The 26,450-nt window shown below is 37.8% G+C and overlaps 1 protein-coding gene across 1 annotated transcript in view; it reads left to right on the top strand.

Annotated features, from left to right (window-relative positions):
* The first annotated feature begins 2,495 nt into the window (after positions 1–2,495).
* LOC142438340 (myeloid cell nuclear differentiation antigen-like) overlaps positions 2,496–26,450 on the top strand; it is a 113,747-nt gene continuing 89,792 nt past the window's right edge. Inside the window, 5 exon segments of the mRNA XM_075540781.1 lie at positions 2,496–2,763; positions 3,599–3,696; positions 4,282–4,446; positions 6,701–7,123; positions 8,380–8,569. Of these exon segments, the coding sequence (XP_075396896.1) occupies positions 2,496–2,763; positions 3,599–3,696; positions 4,282–4,446; positions 6,701–7,123; positions 8,380–8,569 (1,144 nt within the window).

A 26,450-nucleotide genomic window follows, 5' to 3' on the forward strand; every position in this document is an offset into this window, starting at 1 on the left:
TTGAGCCTGATCTGCCCAATGCAACACACTCCATGCTCTTCAGTCAGCAGTCCCCTGGGGCAACGACCGTGAATCCGAGTAGCATGAAGTCCTGGACAATGTCAGTGTATTGACTGTGGATTGTGCTGTTGCTTACTGACTGGCTAAGAGGTGCAGTCCCCACTGAAGGACCTTATCTGTCATCTGCAGCAGGAAGGGCTTCAAGTGCCTTCCATTTTCAGCAAGCAAGATATTATTGTGGTCTGCATATCATAGGTTAGTTGAGTCTTCTTCCAATCCTGAACCTGGGTTTCCCAAATCAGCTTCTCCATGTAGTGAAAAGATTTTCTGTCAATTCTTTCAGCTGGAAAAAATGTCCACAGTGTTCTTTCATATTTTCCCCTAACTCCGGGTTTTGATACAATTCATTATACTTTACTATGTCGTATGGAGCTTTCCTTTGAAAGTTACTGTTCAGATTGTTCAACATTTCTTCCTTTCACTTTAGCTATTTGACTTTAAAGAGCGGGTTTCAGAGTCTTTTCTGACCTCTGTGTTTATTTATGATTTCTTCCCTTCATGTCTTTTGAATTATCTTTTGGTTTTTCTATGTTGTCTTTAATATCATGTCATTACTCTCATAATGTTGTCCTTCCAGGATAAAACTTGAAAGTTTCTTGTTAATGATTAACATAGTGTCAATCCATCCTGTCGAGGGGCATCCTCTGTTTTGCTGCCCTGCTCCAGGATCTGGTCTCCCTGACAATGTGCCCAAAGTATGCAAGAGGAAGTCTTGCCACCCCAAACTCTAAGGAAAGCTCTAGCCCTAATTCCCCCAACACAGAACAGTTTGTGCTTTTAGCAGTTGTGGGCAATTTCAATATTCTACTCCAGCACCACAATTTAAATGCATCATTTTTTCCTATGATCTTTCATAGTCACTGCCCAACTTTCATGTGCATATGATGCAATGGATAATGCTATAGCTTCTGTCAGGTGCACCTTAGTCCTCAAAGTAATATCTTTTATTTTCAATACTCTAAAGACATCTTATGCAGCAGATTTACCTAATGCAATACATCTTTTGAACTCTTTACGCTGCTTCCATAAGCATTGATTGTGGATCCACGCATTACAAAATCCTTGGTTGGTTGCAGTTCTAAATTGACACAGTGGCTGTGTCAATGGGCTTAGGCATAGGGACCGTTGTGAGGAAGACACAGGGCCGTGTAGACTTTCATTCTGCTGGACACAGGGTTGCTATGGACTGAAGCCAACTCGATGGCACCCCAAAACAGCAGCACAAATACATGTAATTCTTACTCAATTTCCATCACCAGTATTGGAATCTGTATGATTTTCTGACTCAAAAGAGCTAATGCTAGTCTACTTCACCTCCCTTAATATCTAGAATTTTGATTTTATGCATCCCATTCCATGTTGCACAACTTCTAATTTTTCTAGATTCATATGTTTTATGTTGCAATGATTAAGGAATGTTTGCAAATGTTTCTTCCTATTTTGAGTCATGCCCCATTAACAAATAAAGGCCCCAAATATTCCATCTCCATCAGTAAAGCTATGTCTACTTGGAGGGATCAACTCTTCCCTACTTGTATTTTGAGTGCGTTCCAAACTGAGGGGCCCATCCTGTGCCACAACCTCAAACCATACCCACTGCCATTCATAATATTCTAAATTTTTAGAAGTGATCAGTCCCTTCTTCCTAGCCCGGTTTAAGTTGGGATTTCTATTTAACTCTGTCTCTCATAGTACCTGGGCTGGTATTTGAAATATGGGTGAGATAGTCAACGGCATCACTGTAATAGCAAGCCGCCACACTATGACAATCTGTCGGGTGAGTGGTGGAAAAGGGAGTCTAGAAGGAGGAAAGTGTTTGTTAAAACAATCAATGCAAAATAAGTCATTAAATTCCACATTAAGTGATAAGCAGAAGTCCAGAAAAATGACAGTGACATGTGCACATTTACAGCTAAGAACACAGAATGTGTTTCAGGGAGAGGGGACGTTAATAAGAATATCTCAGGGAAGAGAAACGTCTCCAAGGGTCTGTTCTCCAGCATGAAACTGCAGGACCATAGAATTTTAATACAAAATGACAAATTCCAGTCCATTTGCTCATTTTCCAGGTAGGTCATTTTATTCCTCATAGATATAGGGATACTCAGGCCATCAAGCAGATACTCAAGGTTCAGCTCAGACTTAACAGAGAATGAGAAAAGGAGCCAGAGACTACATAATCCATAGTCTAAATATGACCACAACTACTTCTAGATCTTCTATCACAAACTTTAATGGCTCATTTCGATTTCTGTCACTAACAGAGAAAGTTTCATAGAACTTTGATGTTTACATATCTTCTTTTGGTCACATAAATCCATTGACAACATGTTGTCATAGACCGCTCACTCTATAGGCATATGAGGTTCTTTAAACTCTGTAAATGTGTACCATTGTGTATCATTTTTTTTGTAGGTTCAGCAATAACTTGAAAGATGGGAAGCGAATACAAGAAAATTGTTCTACTGAAGGGACTAGAACCCCTCACTGACTACCGCTTTAACATAGTTAAGTCTTTATTGGCACATGATTTGGAATTGACAAAAAAAATGCAAGAAGACTATGATAGAATTAAGATTGCCGACTTGATGGAAGAAAAATATAGAGGTGCTGCCAGTGTGGATAAACTAATAGAGATATTCAAAGACATCAAAGATCTCGATAAAGATATTGTGAAAAGTCTTAAAGCGGCAAAGTTAAAAGGTAATAGGGGAGAACCCTCTATCCAACCCACCGTACCCTCACTACAAACTTAAATGGAACCTTCTCTTGGTCATAACTAAGGAATTCCTTTCCCAAGTTAGACTTGATATGGACAGAACCTCAGATGTCAACCAGTTTACATCTTCTCCATTCCTGTAATGAGGTGTAATGTATTTGGGAGGGTCTGTTTGAGGTTTGGGTAAAGAGCAAAAGAGAGAGATATGAAAAAGGTTGAAATTATCATTTAAAAAGTTAGAAAATTTCAAAGCAAAATTAGAAAAACTGGGCATCATTTAAGAATATGAGCTGTAAAAATTACTGCATTTGCTCTAGTAAGACTATTTATTTCCATCATTATTATCCTCTATAGTAAAAAGATGACTTGGAACTTATGTAAAATCACTGGGCCCAAATAAAATATTTTCAAAGATCAAGGACCACTATTACTATTGTGTAACAACACAAATCAAATCATATTTCATATAATTTTCTTTACATTATGTCTTCTGTCAAAAATTATAAACCAATCAGCATCAAGAAGGCTAGATTTTTTTTTAAAGAATGGGATCAGAAAAGAGTGTCAGGAAAGGGGTTTATTGAGGTGCTTGACATTCCAGATAATGGGATGGCTGTGCTCATGGTACAGGGATGTAAAGGAAACACAAGGTGGTCCTGTGCTTGAGTTATTCTTATTGCCCAGCTTGTGACTCATCTCTGCTAATAAAATAGATGTGGACAGAACAAAGAGTTGGGAAGAAATAGTATTGAAACTGCTTCAACTGCCTTGTACAAGTTCCTCTAGGTTTATTATGTCTTCTTCTTTCGGCATCAATAGCAAGGAGAATCGAAAACAGGAAAGAAACTCCCATGAAAAAGAACAAGCAGGATAAAGCAGGGTGTGCAACCCCCACGAGCACTACAGGACAAGGCCAGGTAAGCCTGGGGAAGAGGATTGGCTAACCCTCTCATAGGGAAAAATCTTCTATGACCCTTACACTCATCCTTCCTAGTTAGGCATTTACTTCTGCATTAGCCTTCCAACACATTTCATATTTATCACAATGAGTACCTATTAATCATCTCCCTTGGTGGTATGCGATGAGCTACATACTATAACAAATTGGATGGAAATTTCTGGGACAAAATTCTTGATATCACCATTTCATTATGGAAGAAAATGTAGGTTACCATTTAGGTTGGGGGAAAAATCAATTTTTATACTTTCCAAATCTTGATTTCATAAATACCATGTCCTATGCTCTTCCAATTCCATCATAAGGCTGAGTAGGTAAATAATTTGTTGTTTTTAGAGGGGTTTGTTTGTTTGTTTGTTTGTTTAAGCAACTATGTGTGCCAAACTCTTATTAACTGGCCCTCTCTTCAGGTTATGGCATGAGAATCTTTGCTATTTCCAAACGTCCCTTCATATAGAACTTGCTGCATAATAATAATAATAAAATGCTGTTGTTCACTTAATTCTGAAAACCATTAATATGGGGGTAAAATATCTACTTTCAGAAAAGAAAAATCACAGCCAATAAGAAGCCTGTAACCAAGAAAAAGGCTTCCCAGGAGCAGAGTCAACCTCCTTGTCCTTCGGAAGCAGGCACATCCTCAAGCATGAATCAAACCCTATGTCCCCAAATCTCATCATCAACTCCATCTTCCACTTCCTTTACTGAGGTACTTACTTCCTGTTCCTCCTTTTTTCCATGTTCATCAATAAAAATATTAGGACTCAAACCTCGCCATTCTAATCTCATGTACTACCTAAAAACAGCTCCAGTAATTTATCAGTAAATCAAATGTACACTTGAGAATTGACTCCCTTGTAAGCTTTTATTGTCACAATGGATATTTGATGGAGCCAACCCTATTTCTGAGTTCCAAAAGTTTACTCTTTTGTGTTTCTTACGGAGAGGAGTAGAAGTACAACACCCCCAGTAGCCCGGGTGAACACAGCAGAAATCATTTTTGTCTATTCCTCCGGTCTAGGAATAGACTTGTTCCCTTTGCTCACTAATCCATTAGCATTGCTTCAACACACCATGTTCTCAGAATTTTACATACCATGTTTCACCTACCTAGAAATTCCTTAATTTTACCAAACCTGTAATACATTGGAATTGAGTGTTGGGCTTTTATTCAACTCTACAAGCCACTCTGCAAGAGAAAGATGAGATTGACCAATCTTCTAAAGCTTTGCGATTATAGAAGCCCTATATCGGTTTCCTGTGAGTCAGAATCAACCTGATGACAGTGGGTTTCAATTTTGTTGTTACTATTATTATTATTATGTATTTACCTTTGAAATTCCAATATTTACATACACCTTCAGGGAATCCTTCCTGAGATCCCGCTAAGACTACATAAAATCCTCATGGTGTTCACATCAGAAGGACCTTGTGTTTTGCTGTTTACAACTTAAGAAAACTAAAGTTAATAAATGTTTATCTTCTCACCTGCTGGCACTCTTGATTCTAAACTTTAAGTTTTAGTTAACCCGTTAGCCTTGTGAACCAAAATCATCTATTTTAGTGCCAGCCTCATAAATATATTTTCAATAAATATATTTACAGCATGGAATATTGAACACAAAGTAACAAAATACGAATCCGTATAGCTAATGAAGGAAAACCTGCAGGTCATCTAATCCAGTAAAGCAAGTAACATCTTTATTGAGACTTACAGGGCAAACAACCAAACAATAGAAGAAGAGAGAAGAGGGTGAGAAGATGAAGAGTTAGCCAAAATATACTATACAAAAATCATACAAGATCATACATAAAGATTTAGAAATGAGAGGAGGGGAGACATTGTACACTTCTATTCATGTTTACACTTAGTTTGTTTTATGATGGCCATTAGTGGATGTCTGGTCTTTTAAGATCCGTCCCACCAGTGTCAGTCTAATAACATGCAACAATTTCAAGAATCCTTATTCTACACAGGTAACTTGGGATTTTCCTCTCTTTTTCCATTTTTCCCCCTCTTCTGGCAACATACTGATTATAAAACATTCTGTCTCATAAAAGGAAAACTAAAAACAGTATCTCTTTTCTCCCTCTCTCTCTTTTTCTCTCCTTGCCATTCCCTCTACACAACTAAAACATGATTATTTTTAAAACTGAAAAATATTTATAACCAAGCAAGCAAGAAAACTTTAAATTGTTTGAAACTTTGCCATCCAGATACTACCAATTATTCTCTTGCATTTTTAAGGTCTTCTCTTCATAAGTAGAATGGCACCTTTCTCAAAGTGGTGTCATACAATATCAATATTCTACAGTGTATTTTCTTAATTCAACATGAACCCGAACCCAATTCACTGCCATTGAGGCAATTCTGACTCATAGTGACCCCAGAGGATAAGTAGAATTTCTCCAGAGTCTCTGAGGTGGTAAATCTTTATGAAAGCTAACTGCCTTCTCCTGTAAAACCACTCAAGGGCAGACCACTCATCTAACCTCCTATGCCATATTTCTAAAATATTCCTGGCATAGTAGTGATGACCGTCACCATTTGGTTTGGTGTTTTTAGTAGTCAACATTCTTAATTTTCAATATTACTTGAGTATTACTTGCCATTTAAATTATTATGGAGTATATTGGAATTTATATCAATCCCTGCAATTTGGAATAATTATTTAGGTTAATATTCTGATCATGTAGCACACTAGGTTTCTGTAACTAAAGATTATAATTTACTTCTAAAAGTTCATTCCATTTAAATGAGGGTTTTCTAACACCTGTTCTCTACTTTAATTTTTCTAGCTAAATTACACTGGAGTTTTATGAATCCTCCTCTAGTCTAGCCCTCTATCAAAAGATCTGTTGTTGAGTCCCAATGCTGCCATTGATTTTTCTCTCAAATGAATATGATTCTGTATTTCATGCTTAAATTGATAAGTTTACACTGTTGTGTTTCTCAAATCCAGAACCAAGGAGAGCAGACCCACACCCAAGCAGCTCCCAAAAGAAGTGTTCTGCAAAAAGACCCAATAGTAGTTAAGGTCCTGAAAGCAACACCACCATTTACATATGTGTCTCCACCAAAGGGTAAACACAGGATGTTTCATGCTACTGTGGTTACAGAGAATACGTTCTTCCACGTGAAAGTTTTCAATGTCAATCTAAAGAAGAAGTTCACTCCAAAGAAGATCCTTGTCATAACAGATTACATAAAATACAAAGGATTAATTGAAATAAATGACATGTCCTCCGTATGTGAAGCTGATCCAGATCAAAAACTTGACGTCTCTATGAGAATTATCAAAAGAGCAAAAGAAACTCCCAAGATTGATGATCTTCAAAAGCGAGCATCAGGAACATTTGTGTATGGATTTTTCACATTGCATAAGGTAATTCCTTACTTTATTTTTTTTTAAGTTTTCTCTGCCAATGTCTAAAATTAAATGCCTTGACTAGTTGAGTAGAATTTTGCCTACTGACTGAACATCGGAAACCAAATACTTTTCAGAATATTTACTAAGATCTTGTCATTTGCCAATTATTTCATGAGTTTTAATTCCATCCAAATGATATAAATAATAGTTTCAGTTCACAGTTTGATTAATTTGTTTTTAAAAATTAATTGATCTATCATGTTTGAAGTTTGTTTGTGATATGTTATTACAGTAATAACTATAGTGGCTGATATCCCAGCAATGCAAATACATTGAATAGTTAGGGATATGATCTAACCATTCACTGCACTCGCCTCTTTCTTATTCATTTATTCACTTTTCATAAAAAGAGTATTGACATTCTCTTATTCATGATTAGCTCTTGTTCATGAAAAGATTACTAAGTTGAGAAAAACTGAATTGTATGATATTGGAAGTTAAGATAATATAACCTCCTTAGTTAAAAAAAATGGAGGTACATAGACAAAGTTACGGCTGTATTCACACCCAAGTTCAGTACATAAGTTGGGTTGTTATATTTTTAAGATTGGCATGAACTCAACTGACATCTTATATTGGTCCTTCAAACTCCATTATGCCTCTTTTATAATAGCCCTTAATTTTACCTACATTACTTTCTAGATTAATCCATATGAGATAATACGTACATATACAATGATAATATGTATAAACAATAGCTAAGATTAGTGAAACACTATGAAGTGTTTGAAGTGTGAGTGGAGTGAACTGAGTCAATGAGGGCAAGGTTTGGGAGAAAAGTGAGTAAAGGATGGAAGCTGGGAAATAATTAGTAACTTTTAGAAAATTACTTGTCTACATATTTCTCATAACCTATTAAATATTGAGCAGTTGTTGCCGATGTTTACTCATTTATGCTTGTGGAAAGAAGCCCAAGTGTTCCCCAAGAGTTACATAAATTCAGGTGTTTTAAGCCAATATCAGCTTCTTAAGAAATGGAAGCATGTGAAAATAGGAAAATAAATTTTTTTTTTAATGTCAGGCATAAAAATGCATAGAACAGACTGTGTTAAAAGACAGTTTAAATGTTTGAGATGACCTAGTCCAGCTCCTTGTACAACTATTTGTGCCATTACTGTCTTAAATCTTACACTAACTCTGCCAGGAGGATTTTTCTCATGCGTATGGCAGTCACTGTGTTCTTAGTAACTGGGTGTTAATTTCTGTTGCAGAAAAAAGTTAATGTAAAGAACACCATCTATGAAATCCAGGATGCTACAGGAAAGATGGATGTAGTGGGAAGTGGAAAATGGCACAACCTCAAATGCGAGGAAGGAGATAAACTTCGACTCTTCTGCTTTAAACTAAAAACAATTGACCACAAGTCAAAACTGGCATGTGATAGCCACAGTTTAATTAAGGTGAGGACTCTATGGAAGAACATTAACTGGGCAACAGGGGAAATAATTTGGTTTAGTCTTTGGGAGAACATATTCCTATTGTGTTACATTTTCAGTCAACAGATGGTAGAGGGAAAATCAAATCAGTGTCCTGGCATTCATTTTTAAGGGGAAAATGTAGGATTTTTTTTAGCATAGTTTACTTGTGGAAATGAGTGCTGAAGGGAATTCGTGTCACACAGTAGTCAAGAGCAAGGATTTGGAATAAGACAGAGCTAATTTGAATCTAGGCTCCAAAACTTGTTTAAAGTTTCTCTTTGAAATGGGGAAGTCTGTATATCAGAGGGCAGTGGAATAAGATTTAGGTTGCTAACCTGAAGATGCTTTCAACCCATCATCCACCCTTCAGGAGAAAGGATACATTGGCTACCATATAAATATGTACAGACTTAGAAACCCTATGGAGCAGTTTTAGTTGATGCTGTAAGATTGCTATGAGTCAAAAAAAATGATTCAATGGTAGTGAGCTGGGCTGGGATTTTTCTTCGATTTGGTTGATTCAGAAGTTACATGTGGTATTATAGACACATTGCTTCGTTTGGGTGCCTGGGTCACCAGGAGAAATCAACCTAAGATAGGTGCTAATTTTCTCTGCAAGGCAAATGCATTGCAAGGAATCCTACACAGAGGATATGATACACACAAATACAAAAAGAAAAATTAAAATACCATAATGAGGTCTTTACAACTGCAAAGGTATATATGGAAAGAGGGGGAAAGAAGATATAAAAAGGGCCAGATTGTATAATATTTTCTTCAGAAATGAAGACATGGTAACAAATTGAATGCTTCTTCACTTAGCTATTTCAGCAAATTGTGTGTGTGTGTCCATATATATAAAGATAGTAGTGAGAGGGATTCTCCACATTTCCCAACTAGAGATTTAAGAATGCCAGAATTAAGTATTGGTAAACATTCCAGAATCATTTAGGCTAGTTGCTAAACCTTTAGCATATTAAACATCAGTTACAGTGGGAGAATTTAGATCAATAGATTCTGCAAATATTGCAGTCCAGAAATTTGTTTAAAATTGGAAATTCTGTTTACCAGGACAACACAGAAAGATCTTTTAAATATTGAGATAAAAAAGGGGACAGATTAGAAAGGCTTGGGTTAATTTAAAAAGGAGAAAAAGACTTTTTACATCTTAGGTCCTCACCTTTTTTCTTCTAATGATGGTGATGGTGGCAGCACATGGGCAAACATCAGGAATCACTGACACCTGCAGATAGGGTGCTGCTGCTCTTCACTACAATTAAGAATGCAGGAAAGGCCATAGTCCAAGGAATGATCTGTTTGGATAGGTTAAATATGTGATACTTACAGGATATGCAAGACTTTTAATCATTAATTTGGAGATGAACAGATCTGAAAAACATACCAAAAAGGTAATTTTGCAACAAATATTCATGTTTACCAGTTCAGCGTTAGTTGTTAAATGTTTGCATTTGGGTGAAATTCCAACAAATAAATAATATATAGTAGAATACATTTATACTCATAGAAAACACTTACTGAGCACGCTCCCTGGACTAGTAACTATATTCCTTCTAAGAGCTGTACACATACTAACTCAATAGGTGCATCCCAAAGAAAATTATGAGGATCCAATTATTATTCCAATGTCATAGATACAGATACAGATGCTCAGAAATAATAAATGATTTCGTCTCCTTGGCACACTTAGTTAGCGGTAAAAGAATGATTTATGTCCTAGCTTTAGGCTCCAGAGTCCAGATTTGGGGGCAGGTTAATGAGAAGACCAGATATATTAGGATGGAGTCATGAAAGGGGATAATTTTTTGTTTGTCCTGAAGGAGTGTTAGTCCCAATAGAAAAATTCAGTAACAAATAGGAGACGCTTCTCGGTCATTTTTGTTTGTTTTCTTGTTGTCACAACATCGGCTGTTAAAACAAAAGCTAGGATTACTATTGAGATCTCATGGAAGTTACTGATACAGTTTTGGGATTCATAGTAATTTTTTCTCACTCTGAAATCTCATCCATAAGATTAATAGTGTAAACTTCTTTCATGGGAGTCCTGGTGGCATGGTGGGTTAGTGTTGGGCTGCTAACAGCAAAGTCAACCATTTGAAACTACCAGATGCACCAAGGGAGAAAAATAAGGCAGTTTACTGCCATGAACATTACAATCTTGGAAACCCACAAGGACAGTTCTTCTCTGTCATATAGGTTCACTTTGAGTTAGATAAACTCAACAGCAACAAGTGGGAGAAAATTCTTTGCAGGACTCTGCATATTGAAAATGGTTAACCTATTCATTGATGAACAAAATATTGGTGATTCGAAGTCCCCAAAGGCATGTGGAAAGAAAGGCCTAGTAATTTACCTCTAAAAGAATAATTAGCTGAAAATACTATTGACCATAGTTCTATTCTAACACACATGAAGTTGTCAAGAGTTGGGGTCAATCCCCCTGACCATAGCTCAAGGATGTGGATAGCCTTGCTATCATGCAGAATGCATGAGAAAATAGATTAGTGCAGATGCCATTGGGTTAAAATTTAACATCTTATCATTAGATTTCCCTTTTGACCCACTTATATTTGTTCTAGTTTTTTACATTTTCTTTCTTTCCTATTGAGGTTTTCTTTGTTGTTGGTGGTTTTATGTTTGTTTGTTTGTATGGTATCCCTTGTAAGGAATCCAGGAGAGATAAGTCAATAAAGACAGTAACTAGATTAATGGTTTCTTGGGATTATGGCAGGGGAGGTTGGGGTCGGGGTTGGAGGTGGAAAGCTAACAGCAATAATAAAATAGAAAGAAGAAGATGTTCTAAACTTGCTTTTGGTGATGATTGTACTACCCTTCTTAAAATAATTGAACTATTGAATGATATGGTATGTGAATTATATGCTAGTTGTTTTTTAAAAAATGAACAGAGAATAGAAGAAAACTGGAACATTTATGTAATAAGCAACAAAATGTAATTTTAAAAAACTGTTCATAGAGTTTGTTCCAGACACATAAGAAAGAAGGTACTCCAGAGTCCTGAACAAACATCACTTTACAGAAAAAGATACTCTCCTTTAGTGAAAGATACATTCTGGCTTATCAGTGAAAGATATGATTGACTGCATATCATCCTGTCAGCCATATGTACTAAACAAAGAATCATGCAAAGACACAAAATGTTGCCATGGATTTCTTGATAAAAGTTTTCGAAGCTAAACTGAAATGCAAATGATTCAAATAGAAAAACTGACATGTTCAGGCACACAACACATGCACATAAACCATTCCATTCCTCAGATACCCTAACTCATCACCCCTGTATTTCAATCCAAGGAGTTCTAGCAGCAGTGTGGAGTAAGCCTTGTATTGCTTACTCCACACTGCCACGAGAACAGTGTACAAAGTTGGTGGTTCAAACCTAGCAGGTGCTCCAGGAAACAAAGCTAAAGTTTTGTCTTCTTCATTAAGATTTATTGTCCTCAAACACTACATACAGGGTTGCTATGAATCGTAATCAACTTGATGACACTGGGTTTGGTGTGTGTGTGTGTTCTGATCTAAGCAGTAGTGAAGCTGTAAGGTAAATATTCACCATTTATGCATGCTCCTATTATTCTCCATCACCTCGTTTGTGGAACCCTTTCCCTGTTGAAGTGCGCCAATGATGGGCTTGAGGATCTATATTTTCAAATTGAGGACCATCTATATAGGGGTGACCCAAAAACATAATGCATTAAATGCCAGAGGTAAGACAGAAGGATCAGCCTCTGGTGAAGGAAAAGGTGGATGATGTGGCTCATGGGAAGATCGCACAGTAAGGAAGAAGAGAAAAATTAATTTCATCTCCATTCCTGAGCTCAAATTCTCTTTTCTTTATGTTTCTTTCTAGGTCACCAAAAACCAGAAAAAAAATAAAGAATCAAAGAGCGCAAATGCAAATCCACAAATTGACTTAACAAATTCCCTTCTCAATGAGTAATATGTTAACAGTGATTTTGTTTAAGTTGAGATTTCATTTCAATAATAAAGCAGTGGGACTACATCATCTATAAAGTTTTTAGATATAAATTGTGAACAAGTTTGCTTTCATTGATAGTAGTTTTTTATATTTTCGATTAAAATTACAGTTTGTATTTTTAACATTGATGATTTTTTTAAAAAATAAAATTTTCTATTTGAGAGATTTCCTATCCAAATGTGCCCAATGTCTCTTTAATCAAGTTAGTCACCATGAAAAAGTAGAGCAAAGTTCCTATGATAGTTAGGTTTCGGGTCAACTTGGCCTCACCAGGATTATCAGTGATTTCATCGTTCTTGACTGTCTTTCAGGGTTGCTACAAGTAAAAAATGACTGTGCCAGTGGGTTTGGACTTGGCTTTTGGTTCTATTTGTTTAAATATGTTTAAAAATGTCATAACTCATATACATTACTGGTGGTAGGCCACTGTTATTCATAAGATTTTCACGGCTGTTTTTAGGACACAACTTACTAGACCTTTTTTGTACTCCATTTTAGTCTAAATTTAGCCAATGTTCAATATCATTGCGGCACTCAAGCCTCTTTGGACAGACAGATGTTGGCTGGACTTTACATACATTAACTAGAAATCAAGCCTAGTATCCTCCTTGGACAGTGAGAATTTTATCACTGACCACCAATTCTCACCTAACTTATTTATTTATTTATTAAATACTTTTATTGGGGTCTCTTACATATGTTATCACAATTCATACATTCATCCATTATGTCAAGCACATTTGCACGTATGCTGCCATCATTGTTTTCAAAGCATTTTCTTTGTACTTGAGCCCTTAATATCAGCTCTTCATTTTTGCCCTCCCTCCCCCACTCGCCATCCCTCATGAACCCTTGATAAGTTATAGATTATTATTTTGATATTTTTCATCGTCTTTGTCACCCTTCACCTACTTTTCCATTGTTCATCCCACTGGGAGGGAGTTATATGTTGATCTTTGTCATGTTATTATATTTTTATTGGTCAGTTTAAATTATGAATCACCCATTTTTATCCTTAGTCTATTGTATTTTTATGTGCAGTTTTTCATGGATTTATTTGTTTTCTATTTAATATTACTTACAGAAAAGTGTTTGGTGGATATCTTTGCAAATCTGGAGGTCTTTGTTTATTTTGATATATGATGATAGCTTTGGCAAAGATTTTCAGGATGATATTAATGAGAGTATGATAGCACTTTTTTTGATAACTTTGGGGTATATGCTTTGGAGTTGAGAATTTGAATGACTTTTAAAAGGTTATTTGATACAGGCAGAATATATCAAGTTATATAGATGACAAAGAGGGTCCTAGGTCATTGTGTTAGTCCCAGGTACACTAGAGAAACAAATTCATGAACATTCATATGTGTATAAAAAAGAAGTTTTTAAACAAGAGCAATTGAACATTGGGAAAAGATCCCAGGCAAGTCGAGATCAAGTCTATAAGTCCGATATTAGCCCATGTGTCTAATACCAATCTATAAAGCCCTCTTCAAACTCATGCAACACATTCAATAATACTGAATGCAGGAAAATCAAAGGCCAATGGGTGGGAAGTCTTTTGGATCCAGTAGTGTTGTAAGCATATCAGCGCTGGCAGGCATCTCCGTGTGGCTTCTCCAGCTCAGGGCACTAACGTAGCTTCAAGTGTCGTGTCAGCTGTAATGTCTCCCAGGGAGTGAGCCTGCATCCTACCTCCAGTGAGCTATTTATCAACTTTGCACCTCCAAATGAGGTCATCAAGCTGCCACCTGATTAAACACATACACTCTTAATCCTGAAATACACAACAGATTGTGTAATTACCACAGTCATTATGCATAAATCAGATGCCAATAATATTTCTGCAGCCAATATACAAGCATTCTCAGTAAAGTGGAATTTTAAAACCTCTGATCAACTTTTATATTAGTAACCAATTTTGTTGCCAACCATACACAGAAAACCTTTTAGTTTAAAATATTTGGGGTTTTAAAATTGATTGGTTGATTGTGTATGTGTGCACGTACATGTATAATTCCATTGGCCTCTTGAATGTAGTTTTGAGTTGTTTATTGTATCATTTTCTCTGGATGCATTCAGAACTTTGCTCTTTTTTCTGTGTAATTCTTCAATTTCACTCTGGAGTACCAGTGGTGCAATGGTTGACAGCTCAATGCTAATTAAATGGTTAAGAGTTTGAATTTACCCAGCTGGTCCATAGGAGAAATACCTGGTAATCTTCTGCTATAAAGATCACCGCCTAGCCATCGACACGGCTGGGGGAACTTCCTCCTAACCTCCACATCACTCCACGTTGCACAGGATAGCCCCATCAGCACTCTGTGACACTCCACGTGGCTGTGGAAATTCCCACCTACATTGCACGGTGCCCCATGCCACAGCTGGCATCCCCACCCAACCTCCATAACACTCCACGATACAGTAGGCACACCTGCATGCCTTTCAAGGTGCTCCACACTGTAGTCGTGGGTCACACTGTTGTGATTTCCCATGTGATCAAGTGACACAGCACTACCTTCATGACCCGGAACTGTCTGACCAACATCCCCTCAGAGGATCATCCAACTTGCCCTCCAAATAACAGAATACCAGTTGGCTAGGGAAAGTATCCAAACCCTACAGCTCAGTTATATGCAGGCCATCCTCAGAAGCATTCCTATGAGCCTCCCAAAGAGAGAGCCCAGTGCTTTTGGACAATCTGGAAAATGGTGTTGACATGCAGACAGCAACCAGTCTAACATCCTCAATGAAAAAATAGGAGAAACAAAACGCAATGTCAATGGGAGTTCTGAACCTAACAACATACATAGAAGAAGCAGACATTGATCTACCACAGAAAGAAATCTTCAGAATACCACTTGGAGTCATATAAGATATGAGGGAAGCAATACAAAAAAAGGATGAAAAGATAGAAGAGATAAGGCCACACACCAAAGGGAAATACACACTTTAAGGGATGACATAACAAAAGCAAATTAGCTAACAGTTGTCACCAACACAAGAAGAAGCAGATAACCGTAGCAGTGACCTCGAGGTCAACCAGGCAGACTTCAACAAATGGGAAGGAGAGTCAAATAAGTTAATCAAAAAAGCTGAAGAAAACCTAAGAAAAATGTGTGATGCTATGAAGAGGAACAACATTAGAATAATTGGATTCCCAGAACAAGACACAACCAAGAAGTCAACTGCAAAATTAGTGAGGGAATTTCTGGAAGAAAACTTCCCCAGCTTGATGAATGAGAATCAGGCAACCATTCAAGAAGCGGAGGGGACACCAGTTAGAATGAATCCCAAAAGAAGTCACCTAAACACATAATAGTTAAAATAGGCAACTTTGAGGAAAAGGAGAAAATCAAAAGAGCAGCTGGTGGTGGGGGGGAGGGGCGCAGTCACCTGTAAAAGTACTCAGATAAGAATATGCTCAGAAATAAAGAGAAAGAGAGGGGGCAGAGAAATAAAGAATATACTCAGACCTATCAGTAGATACCATGAAGAAGAGGAGAGAGTGGAGTGACAAGTTCAAAAAGGTGTGTGTGTGGGGGGGAGGGGGGAATGCCAAACAAAGAATCCTTTACCCTGCTAAATTATCCATCAAGATAGACAGAGATGTGAGAGTCTTCCTGGAAAAAGAAAATCTCAAAATATATGGTAAAAGAAACCCAGCTATCAAAAAAAAAAAATCCTTCCACCCCTCTCTGGTCAGAGGTACAATATGCATTGAGCAGAAATAGGAGACCACTACACATAGTAACTCTACCCAGAGGTCAACACATCAAAAAGAGCCCCCAAGATAACATTATCTCAACAGTAAAAAGAAGGTAAGAACAAACCCTCCATCCCCAACCCCCCCCCCCCACAGAACATAATGACAAGAAGGGAGATAGGTAAATACCCAACACAAAAGGCATAGATGACATCACAGAGTTCACATATGGATGTAATGACTGAATATCAATGGACTGAACTCACCCATTAAAAGAGACTAGCAAACTAGCTTAGAAAACATACCCCCATAGATCTGTTGTCTACAAGAGACACGTCTCAAGCTACAGACAAAAATAGGCTGAGAATTAAAGGTTGGCAAAAAATATACCAAGCAAATGGCCATTCAAAGAAAATTGGTTCAATGCTATTCTCTGGAAACTCTTCTCAAGATGCAAGCCATAACTAGAGATAAGGAGGGCATTAAATAATGATCAAGGGATCAGTAGACCAAGAGCCAGTGAGCATAATATATATACACCAAATGAAAGACCCGCAAAATATATTAATCAAATGCTACAAAAGATGAAAAAGAAAAGACAAGACTCAAAAATCATAGGTGGGGACTTTAATACACCATTCTCCAAGAAAGATAGAGCACAGTGAAAGAAGCTTAACAAGGAAGCAACAGCACTAAACTCTACAATGCGGCGACTTGACCTAAAGAACATTTTTATAGCTCTTCACCAAAATTGAAAAATATTCACATTCTTTTCAAGCACGTAATCAAAGATAGAGTACATTCTGGGGCACAAGTTGAGCCTGAGTAAATTCAAGCACATAGAGATCACTCAGACTTCCCTCTCAGACCACTAAGCAATAAGGCTGGAAATCAACAAAATGACAATTAAGAAAACAAGGGCAAATAATTGGCGGATGAATAACTCCCTACTGTAAAAGTGAGTACTGGCCTAGATCATTGATGAAATTAGGAAGTTTTTAGAAACCAACGAGAATAAGAATCCAGCATACCCAAACACACCAAAAAAAAAAGTTATCAGAGGAAGCTTGATAGCAATGAATGCACCCATGAACAAAGAAGAGACTTATGATTGATACTGCCAAAAAGGCTCCAGAAATTAGAGAGTCAACAGAATAATCCTAGTAATAGCAAAAGAAAATAAACAAATATTGAAGCAGAGATAAACTAGTGGGAAAACAAGAAAACAATGCAAAAAAAATCAATGCAGCAAAAAGCTGGTTCTTTGTGAGGATTAAGGGAATTGATAGACTGTTGGCAAACCTAACCAATGAAAGGAAGAATCATCAATAGCCAGGTTGAGGGATTAACTGAGGACAATTACAAGGGACTCTAATGAAATTCAGAGGTTAATTACACAGTACTATGAAGGTCTGTACTCCAATGAATTCAACAACTTGGGAGACATGGAAAAATACTTGGAAAAACAATCCCTCCCTAGATTACCCCCAGATAGATGTCAAGAACTCCGACAAATCATTAGCAATAGAATAAATAGATAAGATTTTCAAGGAACTACAAACTAAAATCCTCTGGGCCTGAAGGCTTCACAGGAGAATTCTACCAAGCATTCAGGGAAGAACTGACACAAATCCTACATGAACTCTTCCAGAGCCTAGAAAAGGATGACAAACTCCCAAACTCTTTTTATGAAGCTGATATCACACTAATATCTAAAGTGGGCAAGGATCTCACAGAACTGAAAACTATAGACCCATATCTTTAATGAACATTGATGAAAAAATCCTTAATAAAATATTGGTCAATAGAATACAAAAGTATATAAAATGAATAATTGAACATGACCAAGTGGGATTCGTTACAGTGATTCCAGGATGGTTCAACACCTAAAAGTCCATCAACATTATTTGCCACATTGACAAGAAAAAGGGTAAGAACCACACAATAATACCAGTAGATGCAGAAAAGGTATTAGACAACATCCAACACCCATTACTGTTTAAGACACTCAACAAAATAGGAATGGAAGGAACTTTCCTCAATATGATGCAAGCCTCAATATAATATGAAAAACCAATAGCCAATGTAGTAGTCAATGGAGAACAGACAAAACCATTCCCACTGTAAAAGGAATGCCCTTGTCACATCTTTTATTCCACAGCATACTGGAAGTCCTAGCTAACAAGATAAGGCAAAGGAAAAACATTAAAGGAATTCATCCGGGGAAAGAAGTGAAACTATTTGCAGATGATCATTTTATATATTGAAAACCTCAAAAGTTCTACAAGAGGAGTACTGGAAGTGATTGAGGAATATGACATAGTGGCAGGATACAAGATCAGCCAACAGAAGTCTATCAGACTGCAATATACATTTTAAATATTTTATTAATTTATTAAAGGTAAAATATTGTCATGCAGTTCCATAAGTTTTTTATCATTTATGTCATACAGTTATATAGGCTTTTATAAATGCATAAACCAGTACAGCATTACATTAAATAGTTACACCAACCTAAATATTCTTTTATTTATTCTATCCAGATTTTCCCCACCATTATTCTCCTTGCCTGAATCATAGGCAACTACAAATTTCTTCACTTTCTCTATAGTTTTGTTTTTCTAAAATGACATTCAGTAGGTATCACTCAGTAGGTAAACTTTGCAGTCTCTTCATTTCACAATATTCATTTAATATTCCTCTATGTCTTTTTGTCATTTTATGGCTCATTTATTACTGAAACATATTCTAAATATATACCATCTGTATTTGTCTATTAAGAAACATACTAGTTGTTTCTGATTTGGGGAAATTATGAATAAAACTATTATGAACCTTCATATGCACTCTATAACGCAGCAGCATGTGTTCATTTCATTTGGATCAATATGTAGAAGAAGCACAATAGCTGAATCATATGGTGAGACTATGTTTAGCTTTATAAAAACTGCTAGATAGCTTTCAAGGTGGCTGTACCATTTTTAATTGCTACTAGCAAAGAATGGAAAATTCTTATTTGTTCAAATCTCAATATTTGATGTTATCTATATTTTAATAGTAGCTATTCTGCATGGCTTATAGTGGTTTGTTTCATTTTTTTTAATTTGAAATATCTACTATGATGTTGAACATATTTTATATGTTTTTCAGCCTGCTCTGAGTCTTCCTTTGTAGAGTGACTGTTTCAAGTTATGCTTTCTTATGAGTATTTTATTTTTTACATATAAGATACTTTATTGCATCTATTTCAAAGACAGCAGTCATTTTCTCTCTAGACCTCCTGGCCCACTATTCTCCCCAAAATGATTTATGCCAAGATGAAGAGGAGACCCTAGGACCCAGGGCGCAGGTGGGTCAGTCCTCGTTGTCCGCTCTCCCTGTGGCCACCTTCCTTGTTCCGGGAGAGCAACTGAGTTTGTTTTCCTGACAAAGGCACATAATCTTTTGCTTTTCTTTCTTCCCCAGCTGGGCGATTCGACTGCCTCTGTTTTCCCAGCTAATCCAAACCAAATTCACTGCTATCAAATCAATGCTGATATATTGTGGCCCATTTCTGGGGTTTCCAAGAGTTTAACTGCTTACTGGAATAGAAAATCCAGTCGTTCTCTCTCAGAGCCACCGGTGGTTTTGAACTATCGACCATGCAGATTGCAGCCAACAAGTAACCACTATACCAACAGGGCTCCCAGCTAATGGATATGTCTTAAAAAAAAAGGGGGGGGGAGCCCAGAGGTCACCATTACCAGTTGTGAGAGTTCATTAATTTCAAATCCATCTTGAACAGGAAATAGAATGAAAATGCAAGCTCAGGGTTTCTTTATACATTGAATAAACGTCAGCTCCATCAGTCACTAACCCAGGCACAGGACGGAAAGTTCCCGGCTAGTCATTAGCCTTTCCACCTTCTTTGAGGCCCCACAGACCATTGTCATGAGTTTTCTCATAAGGTGGGGGGAAGGCAACAGTTTAGTCTAGCCTCTAGAATTCTGCCTAGTCCCTCAGAAAATCCACTTTAATTTGATTATTTTTGAGATTCAAGTAGTTTTTATTGGCATTTTAGATACAAGAATTTTATGAGACAGAGATTTTAAGTTTAAATTCGGTCCAATTAAGCAACTTATTCCTTCAGTAACCAGGCTTTTATTTTACATCTAAAATCACAATAGCAAGAGACAAAAGGCATCCTGTTCACATGTTCCACCTGATCCTTCTAAGCCAGCAGTTCTCAACCTCTGGGTCACGACTCCTTTGGGGGTTGAACGGCCCTTTCACAGGGGTCACCCAATTCATAACAGTAGCAAAATGACAGTGATGAAGTAGCAACGAAAATAATGTTATGGTTGGGGGGTCACCACCACATGAGGAATTGTATTAAAGGGTCGTGGCATGAGGAAGGTTGAGAACCACTGCTAAGCAGTTCCCCTAAAGCATGAGTGAAACCCATACAGATGATAATCCTGGGACCCTGAGCATCAAATAAAAGGATAAATAAATGAATTGAACACAGATTGACAAGGGAGAACAAAAACAGGAGCTGAAGAGAGCGACAAAGTTCCAAGTTCTGTCATTTAGAGATGCAGAAGGCAAAACACATGGGTGGGAAGCCAACTTCACAAAACCCCTATTGGAATGACTATAAGATAACATACTGATTGTCATTAGCTTAATTCACACATTTTTTCACTTACTATATTTACCTTAATTTATGCCTTGTTTTCCCGGTCGCCCACCTAAGTCTCTTTGGAATATTTATTAGCTTCTCTGAATTGCTCAGAGATAATCTGGTTAGTCAACAGAGACATCCTAAAACTGTACTAATCTCGGTATTCTTTGCTTGCCCGTAGTCAGCAATTATATAATCACAATTATTTTAAAACCTGAGTTAATATAAAACATCTATATGCGACTCTCCTAGGGTATGAATTCCAAAATGAAAGAACAGTATCTCTGTGCATTTTGAGAGCACGTGAGAGTCCATCAAGACATCCTGCATTGCTGTTGGTCTCCCTGCTCATGGCAACTTCTAATAAAGCTCTCTCTTTCTCCCTAATTTGGAGTTAGTCAACTGGATCTGCTGCTCCAGGGCACCAATTCTTATTAGACATGAGACAGAGGCACAGTGTGAGCAGATTCAGAGTGAAACAAGAGGAGCTGAATACAAGCTGGATTTGAGACAGGAAAGTACAGCAAAGTGGGTAAAAAATTTAGAAGCAAGGGCAACTTCAGGGGAGAGCCAGCGAAGGGGGAAGAGATAACTCACTAGTGGAAATAACTCTAGTCATTTGGGTGGAGGCCACAAATAGAAGGGAAATGTAAGGTGGCAGTTGGAGATTCCTGGTGCTGCAAACTCTCACTGCCATTTACCTGAGTTTGGGAAAGGGTTGTTTAATTATCTGTACCCTGCCAGAAGTACACTCATGCATACCAGTAAGTAGCTACCAGAGAAGTGCTTTCTCTTGCTTTTCTCACCACATCCTCATGAGTGAGACCTTCCCATCCCTGTAAACCTGATGCCTAGGAATGAAACCCCCTACTATCATTCCCTTGCTGAGTTCATTCAAGCTGCTTCCCACCACTTGCAGCTACCCAATGCACTGTGCCACAAGCAGACCCAGCTCAGGGCCTGCAAAGCCTGCGTGATAGATAGGTCCCATTCTCCTAGACTGCAGGATTTTCACTCCTGGTACTGCTGTCAGAGGTGTGTGCACATGGATGAGGTACGAGGCACCTGACCCACTGGTAGAAATGCACTCTTAATTCTGGAGATCAAGGGAGAGCCTCCTACTGCAACTGTTGCTGGAGGCCCAAGGTAACTGTGGTAGATACATAATTGTTTGTCATTTTGAGGATGAAGAGGGCAGGGGTGGAGTCTAGCTGTCAATAAGATCATAGCAAATGAGGCCTCTGTGTGGGCATGGTCTTATCCAGAGAATTCTGGGAAATCCGCTACTTCCTCCTTGGAGGCCAGAGACACCTCTCTCTGCCACACCGTGGGGGACATAGCAGCTGACAAGACACATGGACCCACCCTGATGCAGCCCTGGGTGCTGAGAAGCCATGCAGAGAACCCTGCCAGTGCCAAGATGTTTCCAATGCCACTGAATCCAAAGACTTTCTACCCACTGGCCTGTGATCTTCTATATCCGGCATCATTGCATGCATTTCCTGAAGAGGACTTTAAAAATTGTTATTGGACATATGGGCTAATATCGGACTTATGGACTTGATCTGGACTTGGCTGGGATGTTTTCTCAATGTTCAATTGCTTTTGTGTATAAATCTCTTTCTTATACACATATGTGTATACATGGACTTGTTTCTCTAGTCTACCCAGACTAACGCAGTAACTATTGCTGCAACACTCTGTTTATTTGTATTTTTCTTTTTCTATTCCAACTTTTTTCTTTTTTATTGCTTTATAGTATTTTATCCCCTTTCTCCTCTTCCCGCGTTTGTACACAATTTTTCTCATTTCCTTCCTTTTTCTAGTTTTGTTTTCCTCCAGTAAGTGTGCAGATGTGGTTTTCCCTATAGGCATCCACAGCTATCATACCTATCACCAACTGCCCCATCAATTAGTAAGTACCAGCACACATTCCTGCCCCACTGGATCAATGGTAGAACATGAACTACACCCACACATGCCCCCCCCCCACACAGAGAGCTTCCTGATCAGAAAACTGATACCCAAAACCATATACCCACCGGTTACTCAACCCACCTTGTGGAAGGTGGTGCATGGCAAAGTGCTACCAAAAAAAGAAAAACAGCTTCCTGAAATCATACCTGCCCCACCCACTTGTGTGCAACGACAAAAAGCATATTTTAAAAACAGGGGAAAACAAACCAACACATGATCAACAAATAAATACAACTCCGAAATGTCCTGGTGACAGTTAAAGCCAAACGCATTGTCATCTAGTGAATGCTGACTCACAGTGACTCCCTGTGAGTTTCCGAGATGGTAACGCTTTATGGTCATAGAAAGCCCAGTCTTTCTCCCATGGAGTTGCTGATGTTTTGAACTGCTGACCATGAGGATTGCAGCCCAATGGTTAATCACTATGCAATCCCTTGAAACAAAGAGGTATCACTGAAATAAGGGTCATTAAATTTTACCACGTAATTTTCCCCCAAACTAGCTATGGAAAACCATGTAGTTTTCAGAGTCAATATATTAAATTGACTATAGCGTCGTTTGACAAATATCTTACTAATACATAAAAGTTGATTGACCATTCTGTATTTGAATTGACAGATTGCTGCATTAGGAGGAGGATAAATTAATTAATCAGAGCTGCTCTCAACCATAGGGAATGTACTCACCTATCTATGGATTTTGTTAAAGCAACATCTCTACTTTAGGGTAGTGTCACTTATATCTTTGTCTGCAAGACCTATTTAAAGTGTTAAAAAGCATGTGAAATTAGGACATTGAATAAATAAGACTAAACAAGAATTTAAATTATTGTGCTGGTGAAGAATATAGAAACTACCATGACTGCCATAAGAACAAACAAATTTGTCTTAGAAGAAGTTCTGCCAGAATGTTCCTTAGAGGTAAGGGTGGTGAGACTTGTTTCATGTACTTTGGACATATTGGGAGGAGAGAACAGTCCCTGGAGGAATACATTGGGCTTCGTGAAGTATAAAACTCACTTCCATCAAATCTATGCTGACTCAGAGATAGACAAGGACTGCCCTTGTGAGTTTCTCAGACTATAAGTGTTTACAGGGATAGAAAGCCCTATTTTTTCCCTGTGGAGTGGCTGTTGGTTTAGAACGGAGAGCCTTGCAGTTAGGAGCCCTACATGTAATCTGGCAGTAAGAAAGAGGCAGACAAATCCTTGACAAGATGGATTCACACATTAAGGACAACTTTAAGTATGGCACAGGATCTAGCAGAGGGTTTCTATGAGTCAAAACCGATTCAATGGTACCAAACAACGACCCCTGCCATAGGAATAACACAAGAAAAGGAATTTGGTAAAAAAGTAAAATTGTTCCTACTAATGAATGATATAATCTTATACTCACAACCCTCTAAGACAGTATAGTTGCCCCCTATGGATTTCTGAGACGGTAATTCTTTATGAGAATAGTAATTCTTATCTTTCTCTTAAAGAGCGGCTAGTGGTTTTGAACTGCTAACCTTAAGATTGGCAGCCCGATGCATAACCTACCACACCACAGAGTCAATGGAAGTGATTTTTGGGTTAAATTACCTAGAAAGTCCCAGTGATTCAGCAAGAAAACCGCTACAATTAATAGGAAGTTTCAGAATAATGTCAGGTATAAGATCAAATACTAAAGTCAAACAGATCCTGCTATACAAAGAGAGAGAGACAGAGAGGACAGGGAGAGAGAGAGAGAGAGAGAGAGAGAGAGAGAGAGAGAGAGAGAGAGAGAGAGAGAGAGAGAGAGACAGAGAGAGAGAGAGAGAGAACTTTGAAAAGGAAATAAGGAAAACCATACGATTTACAATATGCACCAAAATGATCAGGAGCCCTCATGGTGTAGTGAGTGGAGTGCTGGTCTGCTAATAGAAAACTCTGAAGTGCAAAGCCACCGGCCACTCCAAGAGAGGAGGATGAAGATGTCTTCTCCCTGAAAGGTTTGCAGCCCTGGAAACGCACAGGGGCCATTCTACATTGTCCAATTGGGTCACTGTGAGTTGGACTGGACTTGATGGCAGTGAGACCAAAAATATAAAATGTTTAGTAAAAACAACTTAATGAAAGATACACAAATACCTTTGTTAAGAAAACTACAACATTATTCTGAGCAACTGAAAGATTCCTACACAAGTGGATGAGTGTAATATAAACTTGCATAAAATCAGCTTTATTTTTGTAGGTTTTATATTTGGGTCTTTCGACCCATCTTGAATTAGTTGTTGTATGTGGTGGATGGTGTGGATTTTATTTCATCGTTCTGCCAATTCATGAAATTTTGCCAGAACTATTTGTTAAAGAGAACTTTTCTCCCACTCAGTGGATTTCAGCCTTTGTGAAGATTCCCTGTGGATAGGTAGATTTACTTTGGGATTCTCCATTGTTTCATTGTTCTACGTGTCTGTCACCGTACCAGTCCCTGGCTCTTCTGACTCTGACTGTATAGTAGGTTTTCTCGCAGCAAACATGTGGGAAGAAATAGAACTTCCCTTTGACTAATAGCAAGGCTACGAGTCATCATTGATCGTGGCAGTGAGGGGTAGGAGGATTTGAAACTGAGAAGTGTGAGAACTTCTACCATGCTCAACTTCCGTGGTGCTGTGCTTATTTGGGGATCCTTTTCTTTCTATATAAATTTAGTGATTGGCTTTCCATCTTCTTCAGAAAGGTTTCCAGGGTCTGGATTGGGATGACATAATATCTATAGATTGCTGTGAGTGGTATTAGGATTTCTCTATGTTAACCATTCCTGTCCCCGTTCTCGCTGCTACGAGGGCTGTCCTGACTCTATGTATAACAATGAAACAGGGACCAGGCAGGTGCCATTCTCACAATTGCTCATTGTTATAATGCTGAGTTGATTGTGGCAATCAGTTTTTCTAAAGTCTTCCTCTTTTTGAGTACCCTCTATTTTACTAAGCATGATGTCTTTTTCCAGGGACTTATCTCTCCTGATAACACTCATGTCTAAAGTATATGAGATGAAGACTCACCAACCTCATTTCTAAGGAGAATCCTGGCTGTACTTCTTCCAATGTTTGTTTGTTCTTCTGGTAGGCCATGGAGCTTTCAATATTTTCCCCCAATACCATAACTCAACTATATAAATTCTTCTGAAGAGATACATATGAGATATGCAAATCAAAACAACAATAATTTAAGACCTCATTCCAACATAATAGCAAAGTTCAATGACACAGAAAACAAATTCTGGAAAAGCATGGAGATATTGGAACTCTTTCATATTGCTGTAAGATGGGGTAATCATTGTGGAAAATTATTAACATTCTTTAAAAGTTGGTAATAGAAATAGAATTTAAATCAGCAATCTCATTACAAGTTATGCATCCTAATGAAATAAGATCTAGGACATGAACAAATAATATGCACACCATGTGTATTACAGAATTTTACAAAGTAGCATATATGGAAACAACAAAAGTGCCCATCAAGAGATGAATGTATAAAC

This window comes from Tenrec ecaudatus, chromosome 1 (assembly GCF_050624435.1).
Source record: "Tenrec ecaudatus isolate mTenEca1 chromosome 1, mTenEca1.hap1, whole genome shotgun sequence".
Classification (NCBI taxonomy): Eukaryota; Metazoa; Chordata; class Mammalia; order Afrosoricida; family Tenrecidae; genus Tenrec; species Tenrec ecaudatus.